At 43.8% G+C, this 20,680-nt stretch overlaps 1 protein-coding gene across 7 annotated transcripts in view; it reads right to left on the reverse strand.

Moving 5' to 3' along the window:
* Positions 1 to 407: 407 nt before the first annotated feature.
* The window catches only part of LOC136573095 (CYFIP-related Rac1 interactor A-like), a 119,208-nt gene continuing 98,935 nt past the window's right edge, over positions 408 to 20,680 (reverse strand). For all 7 annotated transcript variants that reach the window (XM_066574264.1, XM_066574300.1, XM_066574308.1 and 4 more), the window contains 9 exons: positions 19,390 to 19,511; positions 17,274 to 17,379; positions 15,274 to 15,410; positions 14,494 to 14,571; positions 14,302 to 14,418; positions 14,004 to 14,083; positions 4,786 to 4,912; positions 1,812 to 1,882; positions 408 to 1,721 (listed from right to left, as the gene is read on the reverse strand). In XM_066574264.1, coding sequence (XP_066430361.1) covers positions 1,658 to 1,721; positions 1,812 to 1,882; positions 4,786 to 4,912; positions 14,004 to 14,083; positions 14,302 to 14,418; positions 14,494 to 14,571; positions 15,274 to 15,410; positions 17,274 to 17,379; positions 19,390 to 19,511 — 902 coding nt within the window. In that variant the 3' untranslated portion in view covers positions 408 to 1,657. The remainder of the gene's footprint in view (positions 1,722 to 1,811; positions 1,883 to 4,785; positions 4,913 to 14,003; positions 14,084 to 14,301; positions 14,419 to 14,493; positions 14,572 to 15,273; positions 15,411 to 17,273; positions 17,380 to 19,389; positions 19,512 to 20,680) is intronic.

Raw genomic sequence — 20,680 nt, forward strand, 5'->3', positions numbered from 1 at the left:
CAAGTCAACACCTTGAACTCGTCATGTTCCTCAAACCATTCCTGAAGAGTTTTTGCAGTGCGGCAGGGCACAATATCGCTTTAGATTTTTTTTCTGCGATTTCACAATAGTTACAGCATGACTCTGTTCTGTACCCTCCAGATCTCTTCCATTAAATCAATTGTATGTTTGTCTTGTGGAGAAGCACTTTTGAGGAGTGGTTTGTGGATTGTTGCTAAATAATGATATATAATGGCAGCTCTACATAATAATATATTGTGGAGGGTGTGGTATTGTGTTCTCAAATAAAAAAATGGGCTTAGAGTTTTCTAGCTTGCTAGCAAATTATATACTTTTAAAGTAGGGCAGAATAGTATAAAGTACTGCTCCAAACCAATGTACAGTACCAGCGATCTAGTGATGTATGCTTAGTCTTAATGAATACTTTATTTTGTTGCTCTGCAGTTTTAGATGGTTCAACATATTTAAGCAAACATTGTTCATTAACAAAAAGTAGAACGCAACGTATAGTTTCATATCTTTGGACCATGCTGCCCCCTGCTGGTGTAATGTAACCACTGTTAGCTGTGAAGGTGAGCAGGGGATTTCAGCAGACACCACAAACCAGAACAGGACATTTTATTGAATCAGATTTTTAAGAGAAATCACTGGAGAGACAAGAAGCTATAATGTCTCACGACACACAGAGCCCAGCTGGAGTCCTTACAGAGAATCCATGTGCATGTATTCTTTCTACTCTTACAAATGTTACATCTCGGCACGTGTAACACTAAATTACATGACTTTGATATATACAGTGTCCACACACACATATATATGTATATCAGGCCGGGTGATGGCATAATCCACTATTCTACCTGATGATGGATATTTGTGCATATTTGTGTTTTTGGTTGAAACTCTGATCCAGGTTCATAGACAAGGTCCTGTTGCGTATAACATGGAAAGCTCTGGACACAGTGTGCTTGTAGGTATATATATATACAGCTCTTCATACAGCGCTATTTATAATAAAGTGTGCCCAGCGCTTGCACATTTTACATTTGTGTCTGCTTGTTGTCATCATATTGACCCTTCCTGTCAGCAACATGATGATACTGAATCACGGATCTATTCTAGAATATTCTGTTGATACTCAGAGTTTTATGAATACATGGGACTCTAAAGGGCAACAAAGAATAACCACAGAACTCTGTGCTGTATGGAGAACTATAGAGTAACAGTATCTGCGGAGTAGTTACAAGGCTGTGGACACCAATACGAAACTTGCCAGTCCTTCTTCTAGAACAGTGACCTATAAAACATATTTATATAGCCCTTTCGCATACACAGCAAGGGGCATGGAGATTGTATACACTGTAAAGCTAATGTACAGAAATATTTGAAAATGTCTTTACACAACTGGAGTAGACATTAGACCTGTAGGGGCATGAATGACTCTAGTACTCTGCGGGGAAGTCATGAACACAGACCACATTGAAACTCTGATGTAGGTCCTCACAAGGATCATTGATGTTCACAGCCTCACTACATGGTATTTCACCCTATTCCAGCAGAATTAGGATTAGATGTAGGGTCAGAGCATCCGCTTGGTTAGGAACTGAACCCCATCTTCTCTCTCACACAGTGTTGGTGCATGGGGTATACATGCAATGGCTCATTGGAGAAGGGCTCTGATCTGTTTAGATGTGGTGTCGTCATGGAGGTGACGGGTTGTATATCTAAGATACAGAATGTAAGAGTTGATTGTTATTAAACATGCTTTCTTTATTAAAACTTTGCAAACTACTATTATATACTGGTCGACATACCTGAGGGCATTCAGTAGACCTTCTGTGCTTGTTGATGGCTGATCTTTTAGCACCTTGATACAGCCTTTCATCTACAAACAAGGCATATGGATAGGTAGATATGACATTTATACTGGCAACATAATGCAATTAAGCAAGAATATTCACATAGTTGTATCGGAGATCCCTGCTCCAATGTTTTTATAACCTGCACGTCATGTGTTCAGTTGACATACACTTGAGGTTTCTTTCACACAAGGGTTTTGTCACGGCTATTTTGCCGCAAAAAAAAAACGGAAAAAAAACGCTGTCCAAAAAATGCGACCATCTGAAGCATTGGACTCCAATGCATTTGTTCAGATGGGCAATTTTCCAGTCCATAAAATATATAAAAAGATAGTGCATACGCTTTTATGCGTGGCCGGAAAATATAGGACTTGTCCTATTTTTTGACGGAATACTCCAGCTGTACCCATAGATGCCTATCAGAGCCGTCAAAATGGGGAGAGGGAGGGAGTTTAGCAGTGGCTCGTTTGGCTAAAGTCCCTCCCCCTCCCCTTGTGAGCAGCTCCTATAGGCTGGGGAGGGAATTTAGCATGGCAAGCAGCGCTAAGGTCTCACCCACCGGCCCACAGAATATACGCCGGTATATACACTGCAGCCTGGCCGTGTGAACGGATTAGAAAATGGGAGATTTAGCCGCGACTTGGTCGCGGCTTTCTCCTATACATGCAATGTTCAGCCGCAATGCAGACGGCTGAAAGTCGCAATGCCTGTGTGAAACTCCTCTTAAAACTTTGACCAGAGTGCAGATATCTTTCCACCTCATTTTCTTTACTATAAAATATTTGCTGTCACCCCCACAGTCCGCCAGGAACAGGAAAAAGTATTTGTTAAAGAAATATACCACAAAATACATTTTATTGCTTTATGCGAAAACATTTCCAGGTTGCTTTACGTTAATAAAAAAAATCCTAAAAACACATTTTACTATAATTTAAGGTTGATTTACCAAAATGTTAAGGTTGATTATTTGGAAATGTGAAATCTGTGCTTAAAGCAGCTGCAGCTCTGCAGTATATTATAGGGATACTATGTTTTCAGGGACATGATAATTAAGATTCTGGAACATAGAATACGTTTTGTTGCAGAAACATATACAATTTCAAAATGCAAGTGTTTCTCAAGTTAAAAAAAACATTGTGATAAGACCTCTATCTCTAAACCCATGACCGATGGAACAAACTAGTAGGAGGCAACTCCTTTCCGGTCACATGAGGGTGATCAGTAAGCACTGCATGCAACATCTTCAGATAGTTCCTACCGTAAGTAACAAGTTAGTTGGACTCCTTCTACACGGAGTGATAAATCCTACAGAGTTTGCTATACAGGCAAAGAAATCATTCGGAATTTTGTTTGCATACCATTCAGTCGTTCGCATTTATTGTACCAGTGAATCTAAACGACTAAACGATTGCTTTTTACACGCAATGACGTGCAAACAATTATTTTTAGTCCTGCATACACTGAATGAGGAATGAGAAGCAAATTCTCGTTTGTTGTTTAATCATTAGGTGTCTTTACACTGATCGTTCAAATTTGCCTGATCCAACGATTTTTTTGAATGATAATGGTTCTGTTTCAAAGGGCCCTTGTTTCCAAGCTGCCACCACTGGTAGAAATGGAGTTGTAAGAATACCAGTGTCAATCATCGCTGTCAGTACTGACCGTACAAGAAGCAGATTTTCCCTGTGGAAAACTGTTCATATGGTATCATTCTAAAAAGTTTCCTTGATTTATAGCACCTAATCAGTTACAAGAAGAAAAATGTAGAAGCAGACAAAATACTGGGATAATTTATAGAACAAATTGCCATCCGTGCAAGCAAATCTTTTTAGTAACATACATCAAGATAATGGTTTTCTTTTTTTCCAGCAGCTATGAATAGTTTTTGCAGTGGTAAACTGATAGGATCCCTACACTTTCATGACAAATTTGAAGCTAAACCACAAGTTTGCAAACCGTAGTAAATACGAATACAGAGAATGTATAGTCTATGTGTGAGTAAAGTGGTGGAAATGTTAACAATGCTATCAAAAAAGTGATTATGCCTGAGGAAGGACCCTGAGAGGTTCGAAAGCTCACTATACATCATGTATTTTTGTTAGCTAATAAAATATATCATATCTACATACCGTATATACCGGCGTATAAGACGACTTTTGAACCCCGAAAAATCTGCTCTGCAGTCGGGGGTCGTCTTATGCGCCGGTAATACAAAAATGGCTGTGATTGGCTGAAGGCGCACGTGTTAGCAATCACACCCATTCAATGATGTCATTGAATAGTGTGATTGGCTGAAGCCACGTGTGCTTTAGCCAATCACAGCCATTCAATGATGTCATGGCTGCCGGCGTGTGTATTAGCTTTCTGGAAGCGGGGATTTCAAGCCCCACATTCAGAAAGCTATGCTGCGCCGGGGACGAGGAGCGAGCGACAGCCTGCCGGAGCGAGCGACATCCTGCCGGAGCGCGACAGAACGCCGTGGGAGGTGAGTAATAAAATTTTTTTTTTTTTCTCCACTGAATACCGGCGTATAAGGTGACAGTTGGGGGGTCGTCTTATACGCCCCGTCGCCTTATACGCCGGTATATACGGTAATTACTTTGTTCCCAGCAAGAGAAACCATCACATCCAAAAAGTTGGCACATGGAGTTTTGTATGGGACTCTATGCTGCTGTACAATGCTTCATTGAGTGTCTTATACATATAGCTATTCTGCTCTAGAATCAATGCTGGAGCATGAACCTCTGTATGAAATCAGGGGGCATATAGTTGTATACTAACACCCCTATTCACTTCCAGCTTAGTACAAAATGGAGCTACTGTATAATAAAGCCATGTGCATGAGGCCACACTGTGTATGGTAGATACTGCGCATCTTCAATCTACAACCCATTATAAGTGGACTGCTAGATGAATTTCAAATACTTACATCAATTTTGGATGTTTTTGCAAATGCTCCAACAGGATGCACATGATCATATAGAATGATAACACCAACCATCACTCGCATACAGAACAGAAGTGTTTCAGTACTGGTAAAACGACTGCGGTACCCTCTGCCATGAAGGGAAACAAAGAACATAATAATCAGGGTCTTAAGTATCATCACAAATGTTATCTCTATGTGGTTAAATATTTAGAGACCTATTAACAGATCTGCTGGAGATGGTCTGACAGCTGAAATCCTGCAGCAGGAGAAATATAGTATTACGTGATCGTGTGTGGGAGGCACCCTTGGAGGTGGCCTTCTCTCTAGCCAATCAAGGGCAGTCCCCAAGCATGGGACCCTGAGCTATGATGTCCATATAGGATTGTGCAAAATGGTTTGTTCAGGGGGCAGTCCCTTTTGAGGTCTCTTCACTCCATAGATTGCCTCATCACAGAGGTGCAGAAAAAGTGGAGCAGCTGCCCATAACAACCAATAAAATGCCAACTTTCATTTTTCCTGTGCAAATAAAAAACCATAGCCCTCTTAGGCTGTTTAATTTTCTCACCAATTTCAAAATCTCTGTTTGCTGTCAGTGGATGAAAGCATTCCTATTTACATTCGGAGGCTGCAAATATATTCAGTTCTAGGCAATCCTCTGTAAGTACATCAACAACATCACACATTTCTCCCCTGCTCTGTTTGTCACAAAGAATCAGTGTAGACTATAAAAGTCTTGTGTCCAGCCTGTTTCACTCACAGAGGATTGTCTTGATTGGATACAGTTGCAATAAGCTCTCAGAATTAGGTCTGGATGTAGACAAAAATGTCCTCATTCATTAGTGCTAAATTGAAATACAAAGCATGCTGTAGAGTTGCTGAACTTTTATTTATGCATCTATTAAGGTTTATTAGCAGAAATACTCCTAGTACTACTATAGGGCTTTTGACTATATTTGTATGACTGCTAGAAAATATATAGTTACCATTACAGACGACAATACTTGATAATATTATTGAATAGTTGCATTGCCTGGGATATAGACCCTATTACGATAGAGACACTGTTATGTTTGTTATGTTTGTTTGTATGTTTAGCACATATGTTGCGACTGCAGATCAAGAAAACAAAGGTCATGATAACCTTGAAAATGGAATATGCAGCATAAAGATCCACAATGAAGAAGTCACCATAGTCCAGGACTTTATTTTCCTTGGTTCCAAGATTGAAAGAAATGGGGAATCAAGACCTGAGATTAAGAGACGATTAACCCTTGGATTAAATGCAGTGGTGATGGAAAATTAAGGAAGTCAGAACTGCAACTAAAGCCAGGTTAGTCAGTGTGATTGTCTTCCCCATAGCTACTTATGGCTGGGAGACTTGGATAACCAAGAAGACAGACAGAAGAAAGATCGACGCCTTTAAGTTGTGGTGTTAGAGGAAATTGTCCAGTGGACAGCGAGAATCACCCAAGTCTTCTGCATCAAGGCAAAGAGCTCGCTGGAAGCCAAGATCACCAAGTAGAAGTTAGTTTGGCCATGTCATGCATAGCACTTCACTTGAAAAGGCACTCGCTCTGGGAATAGTCAGTGAAAGTAGGAGGAAAGGACGACCAAGAACTCTTAGGCTTTATGCTGTCAAATCTGACAGCAACATGAGTCTGAATGAACACCAGGAAGTAGTAATCAATAGATACATATGGAGAATGATCAATAGAATGACCAAAAATCAATCATGATCGCACGGACAAGTGATTGTTAAACATACATGTATGTTAAATAGCCATATGTTTCCATTCATTTGGGTATACATTTTTCAATGTCAAGTTTTTTTAAATAAAGTTTTGTGTTTTTAACATTTTTTTAGGCATTTGAGCACAAAAAAACATATGTTACATGTATGGAAACATCATAGAATGAAAGTAAAAATTCATTTATATATAGTGCACAATGAATGCTGTGAAAAAAATCTAGAATTGCTGTTTTTTTTTTTGCTCACCTACTTCCCAAAAAGTGGAATAAAAGGAGATCAAAAAATGTTAGATATAGTTCAAATAGTATCAATAAAAAGAACAGGTTGCCCTGCAAAAAATCCATCCTTATACAGCTCTGTCTATGAAAAAATAAAAATGTTACGAGTCCTGCACTGTGGTGGTGGAGAAACATGTTTAGGTTTTAAGTGTCTATTTTGTGCAAAAGTATGAACACATTAAAAAAGCTGTATAAGGGGGCGTGGCCAGGCAATGGGAGAGTGAGGGCGCACGGCACTTAGCTCCGCAGCCGCTGCCATACAGAAAGCCGGATATCAGACGCCAAACCTCGGCAAAATGCTTAGAAAAGCAGGTGAGAAGAGGGGAGAACCTCCGACAGCCACCGGGTCCCAAATGAAACGTTACCTGCACGGAGCGGGCGCCGCTGCCCGAGCCGGAACGGAGAAGTCCCCAGCAAACATGGCGCCGGGAACACACGTGGAGCAGGCACACCGGAGCGGAGGAGAAGCAGGGAGCCAGCGCACACAGGAGTCTCCATGCTCCGCTAATAAGGTCAGTGCAGGGGACAAGGACCAGACCTTCCCCCCTCACTAACAGGCAGCACAGCCAGCAGAAACCCCGGTATGAGCCCAGACAAGCCCTGCAGCAGTGGAGGAGAAGCTGATCAGGGCAGGCAGGAAGACGCCATGCAGCAAATGTACTGCACCCCCACGGGCCCCAGGTGCACCCTAAGCAAAGGGAGCTCAACTCCCCCACACCACAATGCAGCACCCCCTAAGGAAGATCTGAACCACAGATCCCCCTCCCAGGTCACAATGACCTCGCAGTGCGAAAGCGGAACGCCAGAACGCGAGCGCCCAGAACCGCCTTTAGATGTCTCCCAGACCCTGCAGGCACTATGGGTCATGGTCCGCGCCCTACCAACCAAAACGGACCTAGAGTCACACCTCCAACGCCTAGAAGAGAAGCACGAACGGGCCATTTCAGCAGTTAATCAGACCGTACAAACCTTGTCGGACCGGGTCACCGCCCTGGAACAGGCTCCGAACGAATCCTCTATGGACTTTCAACAACTTAGCATCACGGTGAAAAGCAGCAAAAACAGCTGAGAGATTTAACTTTTCATCTTGATGACATAGAGAACAGAGGAAGACGCAACAATCTAAAGCTAAGAGGCATTCCCGAGAGCGTACCAACAGAGGCATTACACGAGTACGTGACGATCATCTTCAACAAACTGCTGCAACGTCCCCAAGATAGGCCTATAGAAATGGACAGAGTCCACCGCCTGCAGGGCGGGAGAACACGGAACCCAAACATCCCGAGGGACGTTATATGCCGCGTCCATTTCTATAGACAGAAAGAAGAGATTCAGCGACTCGCCTGGGAACGGGGCCCAGTAAACTTCGATGGGGCGGAAATTACAATCCTACCGGACGTCTCAAGACTGACCCTCAACTGCCGGAGGCTCATCCGCCCGCTACTGGAGGCCGCCCGAGGAGCAGATGCGACATACAGGTGGGGGCATCCTTTTCATCTGGTTCTTCGCAGGCATGGCCGCCTCTTTACAGTCAGATCCCCCGCAGACCTTGAGGGGGCGTTCGCCTTCCTAGAAGTTCCAGCGTTTCCGGTCCCGGACTGGACCGCCCCGATGGACTTTGCTCCTACAAACGACTGACTTCCAGGACTCCGCTGACCCTCAAGGCTCCAAGACTGGTGAGTTCGCTGGCACGAGACCAGTTACCGGGACATGACACACTGACTTGACCCTCCCACTGGAGTGGACTTCTCCACCCTTTCTACCCTCGAGCAGAGAAGCAACGAGATGGACATTATCTTTATAACCACTCTTTTCCCTCCCTGAGTAGGACGCGCAAATTGCGGCCAAGCGGCTAGGCCAAGCATTTATATTGTTTTTGGTTACACAATACCAAGATAGAAGAGGACGTTGCCTCCTCTATCTTACACTGCACGATTTTGGAGTGCCGTAGCGCCGCTTCGGACCCTACGCGCTGCCACGTTACCCCAAGTAGGGTTTCAGGGGCACTGGTTTCTCACAGAAACTCGGAGGAACAGGCCCTCTGAATAGTTTATAGTGCCCTGCTGGCTTTACGCTAGCAGTTAAGTTTTTAGTGTACGTCTTTGTCTGTGTGTACCCCCCCCCTCTCTCCCCCCTCCCCTCTTTCCCCATGGACCCATCCCCAGGGGCACACCTCTGACCGCAGAGGCATCGTTGCGGCACCTACTGGTACACCAACCCCAACCATGTCAAAAATGCCACCCGATACTGCTAATCTTACGATTGTGTCCCTAAATGCACAGGGTTTGAATGTTCCGGAGAAAAGGTCCTCCATTCTCCATCTCCTGTGGAAAAGAAAAGCACAAGTGGCCTTCGTACAGGAGACACACTTCCGGACAGACGCAGCCCCCAGGTTCTGCGATGCCAGGTTTCCGAACGCTTACCACAGCACGAACCACGAATCCAAGTCTAAGGGGGTATCGATCCTCATCGCCAATTCGGTTCCATGGGAGCACGTGGAGACGCACGCTGATGCAGGAGGCAGATCTCTCTTCATTAAAGGTAAGCTGGCCGACACTCCAGTCACACTTGCAACGGTTTACCTCCCTAACTCCAACCAGGTGACTTTCTTGGAGAGGACCCTGGAGGACTTAGAGGAGTTCAAGGAGGGCACCCTGATACTGGGGGGAGACTTCAACCTGCCATTAGACCCACACATAGACACCTCTAGGGGGAGTAGCTGCCTATCGCAAGCCGCACATCGTAGAATTCGAAAGACACTCCACAAATACCAACTAGTGGACGCATGGAGGATCCTACACCCCTCTACAAAGGACTATACGTTCTTCTCCGCGCCCCACAATACATACTCCAGGATAGATTACTTCCTAGTGCATCACTCAAACCTGCCCGCCCTAGTCACAGCGGACATAGGCAATATCACCTTCTCAGACCACGCCATGATCACTATGTCAATAACGCTTCCCAATGTGTATGGCAGAGCATGGCATTGGCGCTTAAATGAATCCCTGATCAATGACCCGATTACTTCCAAAGAAGTTAAGGAGGCACTGCAAGACTACTTCGCCCACAACAACACCACAGATGTAGACCCATTAATGATATGGGAAGCCCACAAATGTGTCATCCGTGGCTTTTGCATCAGCCTCGGATCCCGCATCAAGAAAGAGCGAAATGCACACCTCCAGGGACTGCTCTCGCAGATCCAGATGCTAGAACGCACCCATAAATCCTCAAGTAACGACAGGGGGACAGAACTAGCTCAGCTCAGAGAGAAGGTCCGCTCATTCTGTCTGGGTCGAGCAAAGGCGAATCTGACAAAATGTAAACGCCACTTCTTCGAATTCGGGGATAAGCCCAGCCGCACACTAGCCCGTGCACTCCGCACCACCAGAACCAGGACATACATACCACACATCACAAACGGCGGCGGGCATATGCACCATACACCTCAACAGATAGCCGAAGCATTCAGGGACTACTACCAGGCCCTGTACAACTCGGCCCCCACCCTGTCAGAGCAGGAGAGGACAGCCAGACGAGGAAAAATGAGAGACTATCTTCAACACTCCAACTTAGGCAAACTCCCATGTGAGACCATAAAAGCGATGGAGGCCCCGATCACACAAACAGAACTAGCAAACGCCATAGCAGACTCCAACACAGGGAAGGCACCAGGACCAGACGGTCTCACGCTCACATATTACAAAAAGTATATAGAGGTCTTGTCCCCTCACTTTACCCGGGCATTTAACGCAATTACGTCAGGGAACAAACTTCCAAGGGACACCCTAAAAGCCCAAATCGCGGTAATACCAAAAGAAGGAAAGGACCCATTGCAGTGCCAGAGCTACCGCCCCATCTCGCTGCTAAATACACATCTGAAACTATTCGCCAAAATTCTAGCCAACAGGATCTCCCCATTCCTACAGGGCCTGATCCATGAAGACCAAGTGGACTTTGTCCCACTCAGGGAAGCAAAAGACAATACGACGAAGGCCATAAACCTGATCAACATAGCAAAAAAAAGCTCGCTCCCCATCAGTCTACTCTCCACAGACGCGGACAAAGCGTTCGACAGAGTAGACTGGGACTTTATGTTCGCCACGGTCGCCCATGTGGGGCTGGGCCCTAACATGCTATCCTGGCTAGCAAGTCTTTACTCCAACCCCTCAGCATCGGTCAAGGTGAACGGCCAGCTCTCCTCCCCATTCACGATCAATAACGGCACAAGGCAGGGCTGCCCCCTATCTCCCCATATCTTTATCATATGCCTGGAACCGCTATTAGGACACATCCGCTCCAACCCGGATATTAAGGGAATCAAGCTAGCAGACACAGAGCATAAGATAGCGGCATACGCAGATGATCTCCTGTTCTTTATCTCAAACCCACGAATATCGCTCCCTAATCTAATGGCAGAAGTAAACCAATACTCCGCCCTATCGAATTTCAAAATTAATTACAACAAATCTGCGGCGCTTAATGTATCATTACCCCAGACCACGGCGACAGAGCTGGAGGACGCCTTCCCTTTCTCGTGGAAAGGTGACCACATACAGTACTTAGGAACTAAGCTGACACCAGAGGTTGAGGGACTTTATGCGGCTAATTTTCCAGCGCTCCTGAACAGGGTGAGACAGGATCTCAACTCCTGGACGAAAGGCCTGTTCTCATGGTTTGGTAGAGGGGCAGTTATCAAGATGAATATCCTACCCAGAGTATTATACCTACTCCAGGCCCTCCTTATCCAAATACCGAAACAATTCTTTCAGCACCTAAATTCCCTGATGACCAAATTCGTGTGGGCGGGTAAGCCCACCCGCATCGCACGAAGCACTTTATCCAGACCAAACAATGAAGGGGGTATGGGACTTCCCAATTTTACGCAATACTATCAGGCAGTTCATCTAACACGGATCGTAGACTGGCACAGGCACTCAGTATCCAAACAGTGGGTCACGATTGAACAGCACACTATATCAGTCCCGCTCAAAGTTCTACCCTGGACAGAAACAGGAATCCCCCCGGAAATAGCAAACCACCCCACGATTGGCCCCATGTGGGCGGTAGCAGCAAAAACTTTCCCCAGAGCAAACATCTCCCCTAAGCCCTCACCATTGTTCCCAATCCTGGGCAACCCTGCCTTCCCCCCAGGTATTGAAGACAAGGCATTGAGAAACTGGCTCGCGGAGGGCGTATTCAGGGCAGAGCACTTTATACAGGAGGGCCAATGGCTCTCGGTGGACGCGCTACTAGCAAGTGGGACAGGCAGAGCACCACTGACACACTGGAGGGCGATCCAAACACGGCACTTCCTCACCTCCCTCCCCCGACCCAACACCTTCACGCGCCCCAAAACACAATTCGAAACCACCTGCATTCAGGAGGGACCTTCAAGACACACACTCTCCAGAATGTACAATCTACTCAATTCACAACCAGAGGCACCGCCCCCGGGATACATACAGAAATGGGAAACAGAGCTCGGGATTACGCTCTCCACGGAGGAAAGGGAAAAACTATACAATATCACGCACTCCTCTTCAATATCTAGCAAGATACAAGAAGCAGGATACAAAATCCTCTCGCGCTGGTACAGGGTGCCCTCCTTCCTCAATACAATATTCCCGTCAGTCTCGCACCTGTGCTGGAGGTGCGGTGCAGAACGGGGCACGTTGGTGCACGTGTTCTGGGAGTGCCCGGCATTAGCGAACTTCTGGTCCGAAGTCTGGCGGATCATATCAAAGTTCACAGACTACTCGGTTCCGAAATCCCCGGCCTTCTTCCTCCTGCATCATAGCGACATACCGCTGGCGAGATACAAAAATTCGATCGTGCGCCATCTGGTGAACGCGGCGAAATCCTGTATCCCCAGACTGTGGAGGCAGACTGCGCCACCCACCCTACACATGTGGCTTAACATAGCCAACTGGATCATGGAAATGGAGGACCTTACTGCAGCTCTAAAAGGGACACAAGAAAAATTCAGGAAGACCTGGTATCATTGGATAGCGTTCCAGGGTTCGGAGGAATATCAGCAATTACTCCGCACTTAAGGTACCAAGTACCCCACCCCCCGAATCCCTACAACCTTCCCGCCCCCTGCTCCCACTGTTCTCCCCTTCGTGAGATGTTTGTAAAGTTACCCTGACATGTTCTATATTTCTGCAAATGCACATGAGAGCAAGCACTGGCAGAAGTATACGACTACAGGTGGAGCAATCGGCCGCTGGGCATAACAGTGTTTTGAGACACGAAACCCCCCGGCGATCGACTGCCCCCATGCACACTACTCCTCTGCGGCTGCTATACCCGTGCTCCGTCTAGCGAATGGTTATACACCTAACAGCCGGGCAAAGAACACTACAGAAAACGGTTCTAATAGCAAGAGAATGATTGCTCTCGCTGTCCTCTGGGCGGTACTCCGCCTGAGGAGAGGCGAATGCAGAAGAACTCTAAAACACCACACTACACAAAGCAGCTGAGACGAGACAATGTATAGGATGTCCAAGTTATGTCCAGACAAATGTTTGAAGATGTTTAATGAAAATGTCAGACTTTTCCGTTACTATGTCACTGTCTTTGAAAATGAAAATTGAAAACGAGAAAATAAAGAATTAAAAAAAAAAAAAAAAAAAGCTGTATAAACCTGGTATCACTGTAACCATGCTGATCCAGAGAATAATATTGTCATGTGGTTTTTACCACATGGTGAATGCCAATAAAACAAACTCAAAAAACAATGGTGGAATTTATATTCATTTTTTAACATCCCCTCCAAAAAAAAATTAATGAAAGTTTTACAAGACATTATACGTACCCCAAAGTAGTGCTATTAAAAAATACAACTTTTCCTACAAAACAACAAGTCCTTAATTGGCTATATCAATGAAAAAAAAATAGCTAGGTCATTAAGGCACCAAATAGGCCTGTCACTAACGAGTTGAAACTACATTTAACCATTTATAGTCAATGAGTACGTTGAGCAACACGTAAACAACATATATAATTGTTTATTGAAATGTTTACTTCCGACATATGGCTAAAACATGATGTGAATAGCGCCTCACAGACAAATCGGGCTTGGATTACAGTTGCTGGGTGAGAATGCAGAATAGTTTAGCTTCCCATATGTGTGACTATTGGCTTGTCTTAGCAGTTATTACTGACCAAGTCTAAGTACTTACGGAGTTTCCAGCATCACTCTGCACACACATGCCATTGTGCTCAGGCAGTCTGTTGTGTCCTCAATTGGCAAAGACTTGTTCTACAAAGAATTCCGAGAAGTAGAAGTGTCATCAATTTATGTGCATCTGATGATCTACGCAACAGAGCTGTACCAGCCAATATATGTGCATCACACTTGGTAAATCTTCACAGTATATCTACCATAATATGCTCTTCTCTTTGCTTATATACACCACAGTTCCCAATTTACCACAATTCCAAATTAACAGGCATTGCATTTGTAGTCATCACACTCACCTCAGAAACAAACTTAGTGGTTGCATTACTCAGAGTTTTCAGCATAGGAGTGGCATCCGCATAAAACAGTGACATGCGATTGGCCATCTCATTGTTAACATCACAGTCAGAATCCACCTGGGAGACATAAACATCTGCTTAGAAGTAATAACTTACTTGAGCTGACTTGAACATAAACAATATAGGTATTACCTGAAAATTGTTTAGCCGGTTGCGACTCACAGTCCTTCTGTAGTAACTAAAATCATTTTGTATTGCAGGATTTGTCATCTAAAGAGTAGATTATAAATGGTTATAAGAGGTTTGAAAAGATTATGAAAGCATAACCGCTAACACACGGGCGTATGTCGCCGCATTTTTCACGAACGAAATATGCGGTGCTAAAAGCCCATTGATTTCTATTGGGACATTCACACCTGCATTATGCATGAAAAAACACAGCATGTGCTAATTTGGTGTGAATTATGCGCCAATATAGGCCATGGTGATTTAATATACACAGCAAATACACATGTACTCCGTTAACTGGGCAAAATCTTTTTGATTGTAACGTAGAGGCGTCTAGTGGTCAACAAGCTCTACACAAGCGGAAAAAGAGGTCCAATACACACAAGTAGCCCCTGAGAGCCTTTCTATAGGCCAAGGGTGGAACTACTTTTAGGGCCTCAGGTGACAAGACCTTTCATCTAATCACATCACAACTCTAATCATTTGCACATCTGCCTGAGATGTAACTGCATGCCGAGTTTTGCAACAAAATGACAACTTCTTCTGGGTACTTGATTGTTTTTGACAATGAGTATATTAGGATGCTAATACACATTGTAGATGACGGTTGCCAGAATGCCGCTTGGCCAAAAACCAAGCATTAAATCTAAATGTGCTTTTACTGAAAATTGCCATGGTTTTGCAATGACGTTTTTAGCCATGCATAGTAAAAAAAAACCTCTTAATTGCAATTACTTCTCATACCTTGAGCTCGTCAAAGCTAAGGGTGAAGTGCAGGATTTCCGCAAACTGCTTGGCCAGGGCCTGCTCTCTCTCCAGGTGCTGAGTTGGAGCATACGGGGGTGATGTAAGAGCTTCCAGGAGGCTATGTAGAGCATTTTCTGTTAAAGAAACATGCCTATGTCATACTTTTGAGGAAATACTTAAATGTTGAAATGTTAGTGGGTTAGTGTGAAGTGCAATACAACAGTGTAATAGTGCATTGAGCGTGCGATACAAATAGTGGTTAGGCGTGCAATTCATTTTTTTCCATAGCAATATCAGTGATAGTTTTCCATTGCATACACATATTGTACTGTTTTAAATAGAATGAAATAGAATTTAATGAAATTACATTTTTAGGATCCAAAAGAGTGCAAGCAAAAGTTGAATCAACACTTTGTCAGGGTGCATTCACATGACCGATTTTCCCATGTGAGTTTCATCCTATTGCAATATGGACACAACTTACATGGGAAATAACCCATTGATTTCAATGGGCTAATTTACATGAGTGATTTTTCACTCGCACCGATTTTGCGAGATTGAAAAATCATTGCATGTCCTATTTTTGGCGATTCTGTTTAAGAATTACCCATTATTCCCTATGGGATTAAAAAAAAAATTGCATTGCTCTCACTTGTAAAATGCAAGTTTCGTGTAAGTGCAATTTTTCTGTTTTTTACAATTGGAACAACATGCGATTGTCACTTGTGTGACAAAAAACAGATCACATGTGCAGTGATACAATATTTTATTCTTTCTTAAAATGCATTGCACTCGCAGGCCAAAATTTCTCCGATATCGCACTCGCCCATGTGAAAGCACCATCAGTGTTGGTTCAGTTTCTTTCTTTTTATAACCATCATTTTTATAGTTCCAATTCATCTCAGAGAACGAGGGGCTCCTGACCCCTACCTGCCTCACCATGTCCTGCTAGCCACCACCAAGGCCGAGAGCTCTGTACTATCTTGTTTTTATCATTCTCATAGAAGTGAATGGCAGTTGCATAAACAGCATAGCACAGTAACAACGCTCATTCTGCTACACGGGTTATGTAACTACCCATTAACTTCTGTGGGAACTACAGAAATAATGTAGCACTGCATGCTTGGCTGTTGCTGTAGACCTAGCCACGGCTCACAGCCTGGATACGGCCCCAGCGGGACAGTATCAGGCAGGACTGGGTTGAGGACCCTCACTTAGAGATTAGTGGGGATCTGCATTTATAAGATAATTATGGTATTTATGGTTTTCTGAAAGATATCCTATGGGTACGCCATAAGGCCCTCTTAAACAGAGCAATAAATCGTTTAGATTCCTGAATCATTCATACTAACTGCAGGCCCCACTGAACGATAAACGAGAATCCGTTCGCTTCTCGTTCAGAATACTGAAAGATGGACCGGCCCATGTAAACAGGTAGTCATTCTTTTATGAACAGCTACCTGTTTGCTGTGGATGAAGGCAGGTGTGCCGGAACGATCCAGAGCCCACTCCATCCTCCATTCACTGAGCGATGACCGTTCCTGTGTAAGAGCAGAAGAACGATCATCACTGGGATGACCTATTGGGCATCTGCACCTGGCAGGTCGTCCCGTTCAAAATGCCGTTAGACATCTGAGTAGACCATACCACTATAAGCAGTTTTGATCTGCATAGTCTTCTTTAAAAATATCCGTCCACCCTATGAGTTTCCATGGTTATAGACTACAAACAAACCTTTGTATAGTTTAATCCAGAAGTCACACTCCTTTCCATTTATTACCTACTTATTGACAACATACATTCAGTAGAATAGCAAGAATCAAGCAAAATACAAAAAAAGTGTATGACTTTACTCTGTATCTGTAACCATGGCGATACATACGCCTACATAGGAGCTGTAGACATGCAAGTATATTTTTAATGCCGCACAATTTGAAAGTTGCCTATTTTTTTAGATGTTTTTGTTTTGGAAAAAAATACTGCAATAACCAACTTACCAAGTCGTAGAGAAAATTCATAAAAGCGCTTTAGTTTAGCTACAAGAGGACAGACGGCTCTCCATGCTTCCTCCTGTAGGTGCACATCTGATGGGTTCTGGATGGCCTAGCTCAGGAAGATGACAAGAGTGAGCCGCTCGTACCTTATCCATATGATTGCTTTATCATCTATACTTGTGAATCAGGATGAAATACTCTTAATAAGCAGAATACACAGTGATATCATAAAGAGCCTAAACATGATCCTTAGGCGAGAGTGTAACATTAGTTCAACCTATATCAGAGGCGTTATAACTAGAAGCTCGAGAAATCTGGAATGCGGATCAAAATTGGACATGCTGCGTTTTTTTACGCAGGTGAAAATGTGGGTCTGTAAACCCCAATGCAAATCAATGGTGTTTCAGCTGTCCACATTATGTGTAAAAAATACACATGTAATACGGCGTGCAAATACGCATGGGTAAATGAGGCCTACGGCTGGTTTCAAAGGAGTGTATTTTGAGGATCATAATCCATGTGTCTATTTACAGGGATGTATTTTAAAAACGCAACATGGCCAATTTTTTGCATTTCTGCCTCCGCATTGCTCTGTATTTCTTGTTGGGCATAGTATTTGCCCAGTAGAAACAAAACCAATATGGGGGCAAATACTGATCAAATACCGATGACATTAGGTTGTATTGTCACCTGGAACACATCCTTAATATGGATCCATATTATGGACATATTTAAATACGCTCATCTGAAACCGACTTTAGGGTGCTTTCATATAAACAAAAAAAATTCCCTATAATGCACTGAAAGATGCAGAAAATTCTGCACAAAAACCTACATGTAAACATGGAGACGAATTTCGCAGCTGCAGATCAAGCTGTCTTTCAGTGCGGCATTTGAAAATATCCCGCTCATCTGAAAGCATCCTTATTGCTTTTTCACGCAAATGTATTTGTACCACGTATTAGATGCACAGTTTTTGTGTGCGTAATACACAGTTACTAAAACCTATTGATTTCAATGAATTCGTTCACATGAGTATATTTTTTCATGCGATCACGTGAAAAAATATGCAGCATGTCTTATCTTGGTGCGTATTACATGGATAGATGTTCATTGAAATCAATGGGCATGCATACATACGTGCAAAATACGCAGGGAAGCTGTGTATTCGCTGCGTATTTTCGCACAAAATCAATATGAATTTGTGCTTTCTTTTTTACACATGTAAATATGCAGTGTATTCGCGCACACAAAACCATGCTGTAGCCAGCAAAATATGACTTTTGCATATGCCCATGTGAACCGGCCCTTAGAATATGCAGGACAGCTCATCTGATCTAATACTATGGGCATTGCTAAGAGGCTGCAAGACTGCATTGTGCACTACACGTATCTATGTCATTGGCACCAGAGGCATAACGTCAAGCTCCTGGGCCCCATTGCATAATCTGGAACAGGGCCCCCAACTATAATGCTTTATTCATAGTACTGGGCTCCTTATATGGAGAGGAGACCTTATGGGCCCCCTAAGGCTCCTGGGCCCTGGTGCAACCGCATTCCCTGTATCCCCAATAGTTACGCCCCTGATTGGCACCTTATACAGGCCTTATATGTGTGCAGGGAGGATAGAAAGCAGCCCCCTCCCCCAATGTATACCGGTAGTACTATACGTGTGCGAGTGGCTGTTCATCAGGATTTTCCATCTGTGCAATCTCTCCCATACAGCATTTTGCCAGTTCTGCATGCTGCTGGGAATTCGTTTGTACCTGCCTATGTATCTCTGTATCATAAACTATGATCTTTGTCAGTGTTTTTTTTTATTAAATTAGTAAAATATGTCAGTTCTTTGCAAGCCAGATTTTGAATAAACCATGTTCTGATACAGTAAAAAGCATTTGCTCCATCCTTCAAAGCACAAGGAGGGAACCGGCAGCCCTTCTTGTCCTATTTGTAATTATCCACCACATAAACTGTAATTAGCAACAAACACCATAATTCAATAATTGCTGACGGCCCATGTACAAAGCACAAGGGGATTCTAGATTAAATGTAATAAGTGCCACCTTAGCATGACTTCCAGCCATCCTCCCATACAGAAGTAGAGGGTTTGAATGCTCACCTGCCTTATTTCCTGCCCTGCTCCCCGGTATGACTGCAGTTCAGCCAAGATGCCCTGGGCCTCTTCCAGGACAGAATTAACTTGATTCCACACTACAGTCTCTGCCTCCGTAGGCTGAGCATCTGTGGGCACCAAACATAGTAAGACATTGTATCATGTTATCAACACAGAGACTGTAGAAAAGTAGAAGTTTGAGGGTCAGTGTTAGTAAATAAGGGTTTATTACTGACATCTGTAAGGAATTTGTTTTTATGACTATGTAAGATAGCAAATCCTAACAAAAGAGCATTCCCACAATGTTTTTCACTACGCTATGAGATTCCAACTGGGGGTTCCATTACAGCTGCCAAAAACAGAACTGTGACGGCACCTCCGAAAGGAAATTAACTGAACCCATTCACTGTCACTAGTGAAACAGCTACCACTTTGGTTTCCAATCGTTTCTGTTGTATTTGGAGTATAGAATAACATAGTCAACCACTGTAAGTAGCAACAAAACACCATAACTCCATAATTGCTGATGGGCCATGTTAAAAGCACAAGGGTATTCTTGATGAAATGTAGTAACTCCCACCTTAGCATGACTTGTAGCCAGCCACCCAATGACCACCATTCATCCAATAACTGTATTATGCTATACTCCAAGTATAATGGAAAGGAACTGAAACCCTGTCAAATGGATAACAAAGTGGTGTCCGGTTTACTAATGACAGTGAATGGTTCTGTTCGTCCCCGTTCAGGTATTCCGTCACAATGCTGTTTTTGGCAACTGTGAACTAAACTGAAGTGCAGGACTGCATTGAACAAGTCTGGGCTAAATAGACCCCATGGTACCACATGGGCTTTAACCCCCAGGCAGAATGTCACAGCACAGTGAAAACTGCTGCAAGAAGCTCTCTAAGTGACCCAGAGAAGGTCTGTGAGAAATAGAAACAAATATCAATACATTATTATTGCAAAGCATTACTTAATTCCCAAACCGATCTTTGTGTGTCTCCAGCGGGCCAGGTTAAGATCCTGTAACTGCCTCTGAAGATCTACAGTCCTGGGTGTTAAAAGAGCGCTGGGAAGCTATTGAGTAAAGGTGCTTTTAGACGGCACGATTATTGGTCCAAAAATCGTTTAAACAAGCGAGAGTGAACGATAATCATTTGGTCTAATCGCAGCCAACGGCTGAACGGCATTGATCGTTTAGTTTATGCAGGCATAAAAACCAAGGTTGGTTCGTTTGTGTATTATTTGGTTTAAACAGCGCTCGTTCAGTCCTTCTCATTCACTTAATGTGAAAGAC

This window comes from Eleutherodactylus coqui, chromosome 1 (genome assembly GCF_035609145.1).
Source record: "Eleutherodactylus coqui strain aEleCoq1 chromosome 1, aEleCoq1.hap1, whole genome shotgun sequence".
NCBI lineage: Eukaryota > Metazoa > Chordata > Amphibia > Anura > Eleutherodactylidae > Eleutherodactylus > Eleutherodactylus coqui.